Source organism: Salvelinus fontinalis, chromosome 40, assembly GCF_029448725.1.
Source record: "Salvelinus fontinalis isolate EN_2023a chromosome 40, ASM2944872v1, whole genome shotgun sequence".
In the NCBI taxonomy this organism is placed as follows: Eukaryota; Metazoa; Chordata; class Actinopteri; order Salmoniformes; family Salmonidae; genus Salvelinus; species Salvelinus fontinalis.
In genome coordinates this window covers 7,242,221-7,249,720 of record NC_074704.1, presented here as the reverse complement: position 1 = coordinate 7,249,720, position 7,500 = coordinate 7,242,221, and the positions used below count along the sequence as shown (strand labels likewise).

The following is a 7,500-nucleotide window of genomic DNA, read 5'->3' as shown; positions in this document are numbered from 1 at the left end:
GGGGGGGGGGGCAAGCTGCTGTGATGTGAATAAAGGCTTGGCGCAGACAGACTTTCCGACGTGGAAAGTCTGCTTTCATTTTCTCAAACTATTCCACCGAATTAACCGCGTAACGCCCCCGTCCGTCCGTCTGTCTGCATAATTTACAGCCAGCTAGACACAGTCTATGATATAGGGACGGTAGCCTATAGCCGAACTTTCACCGCGCCAAACACAGAGAAACCACGACAGCATATCCTGGTCGCCCTCTCTCGACGTGCTCCTGTGTGTGCGGTGAATCAGGAACAAGAGACGCGAACAGACGAGAGCGCGCTGTTGAAAGCCCGCACCTTTTGTGCTGCCTGGATGGCAGTGGAGCCCTGTAGGAAACAGCGAGCAGGCAGCAAGACACAGTTGCGTGTCGAGGACAAAAATCAGGATGTCTGTTCTGCGGGCGCTCTGGTTCACGTTACCATTGGCTACCGTTCACACAAAACACACCAGACCCAGAAACGTCATTTTAAACCCAAGATTAATTTAGGGCCAAATGATAGATTTGCCTTTAGAATAGTTTTACATGTGATTTAGCTTAGTTAGGCTGAATGAGAGAGAAACAGGGATTCCATCCAGGGAGAAAAGAGAAAGACGTCTGTCTGCGTTGTTTTGATATATTGATCATTAATTCATAAGCAGACGGGGTGTAGTGAGTCTATTCTGCTCTCCCTCTCTCTGTGTAGTCTAGGCTATAGGACGTGTTGGAAATATTAAGTTACCTTTTTCCCAATGTGCTTATCCTGCAGTGCGCTCTTAAGCAGTCTGTTAGCGGGGCCGGTTGGCTTCGCGGGGGCTGCCTCCACTCCCCTCACCGGGAGAGTGATGTTCCCACACCGGGTCCTCCGCAGCCGACCTCTCGCCACCTCTCTCTCCAGAACCACCTTGACCCTGTTACGGGTCAGCTTACCCCCAGATGAGAGGCCGTCTTGGCTGGTCAGGTAGCCCAGGATCTCCTTCAGTCCCAGGGGCTTGTGGCCCCCGCGGGTCTCCCCTCTTAACGCGGAGGCTCGGTTCTGCTCGGCTAGTCTGCGGACGGAGGCGATCAGTCTTTCGCCCAAATCCGAGCTGGTCTGCCCGCTGCCCCCGACCCACGGGTTCCCCTCACATCGGCCGGCCCGGAGTTTGGGTTTGACAAGTGGGGATGCTGGCTGAAGCTGTTTCGGCCGCATGAGGTGGCTGTTGCTGCTGGAACTTGAACTGGCGCTTCCCTGGCAGATTTTATGTTCCGTTTCAGCAGCAACACCAACGCAGCTACTGCTGCCCTCCTGCCCCGTCGTCTCCACCCCCCCTGCGCCACCACAGACCCCCTTTGCTTTGCTCGGAGCGCCGCTCCCATCTTGGCCCGGTTTTGTTTCGTGGTTGCCGGCCAAAGGGCTGCTGCCACCCCCCTCCTGCCCTCCTCCTCCTCCCCTTTCTCCTAATCTCTTGTCTTTTGACGCACTTGCTTTCCCACTGCAGCCTCTCCCGGCAGCACAGCCCGTTTCAGCACAGCCCGTTTCGCCACAACCCGGGCAACAGCCAGGGCCGTTTCCGCTATTCAGTGGAAAAAGCTTTTGTTTTTCCTCGGAGGTGAGACCCGGGGTTTCGGGCCGGGGGTCTGGGTACTCACTCGGCTCGGAGACAGAATCCTCCTCTCGGTCCCGGCTCTCCACCTCCTCTAGGTCGGTAAAGCTGTGCGCGCTGTCCCCGTTGTTGTTCAAACTGGAGTGTATGGCTTTCTCTCCCTCCACCTCGCTACCGCCGCCGTTACCCGGCGTGAAGTCACTCTTCTTTCGACTCTTTCTCTGCACCTTCGCCGCATTCCTGTAGGATATGGAGCCCTTGTAGCTAACTTTGAGCACTGTTTGCTCTTGGATCAGTTTCTCCAGTTCCTCCCGGGTTCTGTCTGGATCCGAGCCGTGTCTTCTCCGGACCATACGACATATTCTCTCAAGGTCCGGTCGGGCTTTCCGTGAGCGTAGAGAGTCTATGGTCTCGAGGATCCAGTCCCGGTACTTGGATTCGGACATTTTTGTTGTTGTTTTCCCAGCGGTTGAGTTTGGGTTTGGCCGAGTGCGTCTTTTCTCTCTTGTTGTTTCTGAAGTGACGCTGTAAGACGCTCTCCTATACCGACCCAGTGCGAGCAGAGAGCGAGCCCGGCAGAGCGGAGAATGAAGAACGGAAGCCTCGATGTGCGCCTGCGTTGGCCACATTGTGCGCTTAAGGTGGACTGACGAAAATTGCGTCCCCTTCAGTTCACCCACAGCAGACATACGCGGACGGTAGCTTATTTAAGGTAGCGTTTTTTTCGTTTTTTTTTTGCGCATCTCAAGCAGATCGCTCTTTGTTCACATTCCCGCTGCTTTTGGGAAACGTGAACACGCTTTTATTGGTTGTAATACATACACAGATTTGGAAATGGTATTATTTAGTATTTCTGCATATGACCACGTCTTCGGTGGGTCTCTCCAGAGTCCAGACTAAAGAGCCAACAGTTGGCTGGATGACTGCGTTAGGAGACTGCAGCATTCTCTCACCTCTAGGCTAAACTGTCTTACAGGAAACGCGTCTCATAGGCCTATACAGAGTCTGTTGGTCTCTAATTAAATATAAAAGATGGATTGAATGGGTATACAGGTGTGTGTGTGTCCGTGGTTCTCAGACCTCCTCAGGGAGCCCCAGCCAGTCTGATCTATTCTACAGTTCGGCACCAAGGTGAACTAGTTCAGGATACAACAAAGTGGTCACATGTCGGGGCGTTTATCCGGTAAACTGAACCCAACGAGAGGGTTGGGAAAAACGGGGCTATATCACGCAAACAAAACAGCACACACAATCCCTTGTGTTGGTCATTTTAACAAGTAAAACTTTATTGTACTGATACTCAAGTTGCAAAATATTACACTTTGTGTTTTATAGTTTTGTTTTTGATGTGGTGGTATTAGATAGTGTCTTTAAACACCTCCCTTCGCAGTGCTGAGGATCAGATAGGGCTGCTGCAGTCCAGAACTTTCCCCAAATTCTCCGTTTTTACACAAATCCTGGTGGAAGGAATCACGGATTTCCTGCTCATTCCCTCATATTTACAGGAATCTTCCAACCAGGATTTGTGGAAAACCAGGGACTTTAGAATTGTGCAACCCCAGTCATATGGTTTAAAAAGACTACAGGCCTTATGTATTTTCCTAGAAAGTGCAACAGTATGTATATAGTATATATATATATATATACACCAGCATTGTGCCTGTCCACGGCTGAGAGGAGGATGACCTGGAAATACAATGAGGAGACTGTGATGGAGGAGATAAACAGCTGTCCACGGTTACGTCCCAAATGGAACACTGTGCCCTACTCTTGACCAGAGAGCCCTATAGGTCTGGGTCAAAAGTAGTGCACTACTCTTGACCAGAGAGCTCTATAGGCCTGGGTCAAAAGTAGTGCACTACTCTTGACCAGAGAGCTCTATAAGCCTGGGTCAAAAGTGGTGCACTACACTTGACCAGAGAGCTCTATAGGCCTGGGTCAAAAGTGGTGCACTCCTCTTGACCAGAGAGCTCTATAGGCCTGGGTCAAAAGTAGTGCACTACTCTTGACCAGAGAGCTCTATAAGCCTGGGTCAAAAGTGGTGCACTACTCTTGACCAGAGAGCTCTATAAGCCTGGGTCAAAAGTAGTGCACTACTCTTGACCAGAGAGCTCTATAAGCCTGGGTCAAAAGTGGTGCACTCCTCTTGACCAGAGAGCTCTATAAGCCTGGGTCAAAAGTAGTGCACTACTCTTGACCAGAGAACTCTATAGAGTCTGGGTCAAAAGTAGTGCACTAAGTAGGGAATATGGTGTCATTTGGGACGTGCCCTATGATATTAGGCGACATACACGACATTAAAGAGTAGAAGAGAATATGGAATTGTATTCAAAGGAGAAGAGTGTTAAGACAATGTAATAATAATAATAATGATAATATAATAGTATCTGTCCCAATATGGTAGTCAGGAGACAGTTGTTACAGAGACAGGTATCTGTCCCAATATGGTAGTCAGGAGACAGTTGTTACAGAGACAGACATCTGTCCCAATATGGTAGTCAGGAGACAGTTGTTACAGAGACAGGTCCCACTCCAACACTCCATAAAGGATGAAACATATAAAGAGACTAAATAATAATTAAATAACAGAAAAAACACATATGGGACAGAAAAGGCAACACTGCTGGTTTACTCTCCTCTCTCTTCTTCTCTCCGTATCTCCCTCTCTTCTTCTCTCCTCTCTCTTCTTCTCTCCGTATCTTCCTCTCTTCTTCTCTCCTCTCTCTTCTTCTCTCCGTATCTCCCTCTCTTCTTCTCTCCTCTCTCTTCTTCTCTCCGTATCTTCCTCTCTTCTTCTCTCCTCTCTCTTCTTCTCTCCGTATCTTCCTCTCTTCTTCTCTCCTCTCTCTTCTTCTCTCCGTATCTTCCTCTCTTCTTCTCTCCTCTCTCTTCTTCTCTCCGTATCTTCCTCTCTTCTTCTCTCCTCTCTCTTCTTCTCTCCGTATCTTCCTCTCTTCTTCTCTCCTCTCTCTTCTTCTCTCCGTATCTTCCTCTCTTCTTCTCTCCTCTCTCTTCTTCTCTCCGTATCTCCCTCTCTTCTTCTCTCCGTATCTTCCTCTCCCTCTCTTCTTCTCTCCCTCTTGTAGCTGGTGCTTGTGATTCAACAGGAGACAGTACTCCAGTTCCCCGTCCCTCTCTCCCTCCTTTCCTCTCTTCTTCCTTCTCCCTCTCCTTCCCTCTCTTCTTCCTCCGCCCTCTCTCTCTCCTTCCTTTTCCCTCTCCCACTCCTTCTCTCCCTCCCTTCTTCCTTCTCCCTCTCTCTCCCTCCCTTCTTCCTTCTCCCTCTCTCTCCTTCTCTCCCTCCCTTCTTCCTTCTCCCTCCCTACTTCTCTATCTTCTTCCTTCAATCCCTCTCTCTCTGGTTGGGTCTAGAAGTCAGTGAACTCCTTGGCACATTGTTCACTGATGGAGACTCTGATCTCCTCCTCTTCGTACTCCTCAAAGTTGCTGGTGTCACCTGGGCCTTTGAACTTAGGAACGAACGGGGCCTCCACCTACACACACAAACGCGCACACGCACACACACACACGCACACGCACACACACACACACACACACACACACACACACACACACACACACACACACACACACACACACACACACACACACACAGAGGATGAGGAAAAATACATAAATATTGAAAAACACATCAAACAATAATTTTAGCATTTTACTAAACCAGATTCCCGTATAATTATCATATTCAAACATATCAATACATTTGTTTACATGACATTAATTTAGCAGACGCTCTTATCCAGAGCGACTTACAGAAGAAATGAGGGTTAAGTGCCTTGCTGAAAGGGGCTTTCTGGAAAACCTGGCATTTTGAGAAAGTTACTTGGAATTGTACTGTACACTACATGTCAGTTAGACCCCTCACCTTTATCTGGTATACTGTACCCTACATGTCAGTTAGACCCCTCACCTTTATCTGGTATACTGTACCCTACATGTCAATTAGACCCCTCACCTTTATGAGGGGTCTGGTATACTGTACACTACATGTCAGTTAGACCCCTCACCTTTATCTGGTATACTGTGCCCTATATGTCAGTTAGACCCCTCACCTTTATCTGGTATACTGTACCCTACATGTCAGTTAGACCCCTCACCTTTATCTGGTATACTGTACCCTACATGTCAGTTAGACCCCTCACCTTTATCTGGTATACTGTACCCTACATGTCAGTTAGACCACACCCCTCACCTTTACCTGGTATACTGTACCCTACATGTCAGTTAGACCCCTCACCTTTACCTGGTATACTGTACCCTACATGTCAGTTAGACCCCTCACCTTTATCTGGTATACTGTACCCTACATGTCAGTTAGACCCCACCCCTCACCTTTATGTGGTATACTGTACCCTACATGTCAGTTAGACCCCTCACCTTTATCTGGTATACTGTACCCTACATGTCAGTTAGACCCCTCACCTTTATCTGGTATACTGTACCCTACATGTCAGTTAGACCTCTCACCTTTATCTGGTATACTGTACCCTACATGTCAGTTAGACCCCTCACCTTTATCTGGTATACTGTACCCTACATGTCAATTAGACCCCTCACCTTTATCTGGTATACTGTACCCTACATGTCAGTTAGACCCCTCACCTTTATCTGGTATACTGTACCCTACATGTCAATTAGACCCCTCACCTTTATCTGGTATACTGTACCCTACATGTCAGTTAGACCACACCCCTCACCTTTATCTGGTATACTGTACCCTACATGTCAGTTAGACCACACCCCTCACCTTTATCTGGTATACTGTACCCTACATGTCAGTTAGACCCCTCACCTTTATCTGGTATACTGTACCCTACATGTCAGTTAGACCCCACCCCTCACCTTTATCTGGTATACTGTACCCTACATGTCAGTTAGACCCCTCACCTTTATCTGGTATACTGTACACTACATGTCAGTTAGACCCCTCACCTTTATCTGGTATACTGTATACTACATCTCAGTTAGACCCCTCACCTTTATCTGGTATACTGTACCCTACATGTCAATTAGACCCCTCACCTTTATCTGGTATACTGTACCCTACATGTCAATTAGACCCCTCACCTTTATCTGGTATACTGTACCCTACATGTCAGTTAGACCCCTCACCTTTATCTGGTATACTGTACCCTACATGTCAGTTAGACCCCTCACCTTTATCTGGTATACTGTACCCTACATGTCAGTTAGACCCCTCACCTTTACCTGGTATACTGTACACTACATGTCAGTTAGACCCCTCACCTTTATCTGGTATACTGTACCCTACATGTCAATTAGACCCCTCACCTTTATCTGGTATACTGTACCCTACATGTCAGTTAGACCCCTCACCTTTATCTGGTATACTGTACCCTACATGTCAGTTAGACCCCACCCCTCACCTTTATCTGGTATACTGTACCCTACATGTCAATTAGACCCCTCACCTTTATCTGGTATACTGTACCCTACATGTCAGTTAGACCCCTCACCTTTATCTGGTATACTGTACCCTACATGTCAATTAGACCCCTCACCTTTATCTGGTATACTGTACCCTACATGTCAGTTAGACCACACCCCTCACCTTTATCTGGTATACTGTACCCTACATGTCAGTTAGACCACACCCCTCACCTTTATCTGGTATACTGTACCCTACATGTCAGTTAGACCCCTCACCTTTATCTGGTATACTGTACCCTACATGTCAGTTAGACCCCACCCCTCACCTTTATCTGGTATACTGTACCCTACATGTCAGTTAGACCCCTCACCTTTATCTGGTATACTGTACACTACATGTCAGTTAGACCCCTCACCTTTATCTGGTATACTGTATACTACATCTCAGTTAGACCCGTCACCTTTATCTGGTATACTGTACCCTACATGTCA

General features: G+C 47.9%; 1 protein-coding gene across 2 annotated transcripts in view; it reads right to left on the bottom strand.

Moving 5' to 3' along the window:
* samd1b (sterile alpha motif domain containing 1b) overlaps positions 1–2,212 on the bottom strand; it is a 6,882-nt gene extending 4,670 nt beyond the window's left edge. For both annotated transcript variants that reach the window (XM_055907115.1, XM_055907116.1), the window contains exon 1: positions 753–2,212. In XM_055907115.1, the coding sequence (XP_055763090.1) occupies positions 753–2,042 (1,290 nt within the window). In that variant the 5' untranslated portion in view covers positions 2,043–2,212. The remainder of the gene's footprint in view (positions 1–752) is intronic.
* Positions 2,213–7,500: the final 5,288 nt, after the last annotated feature.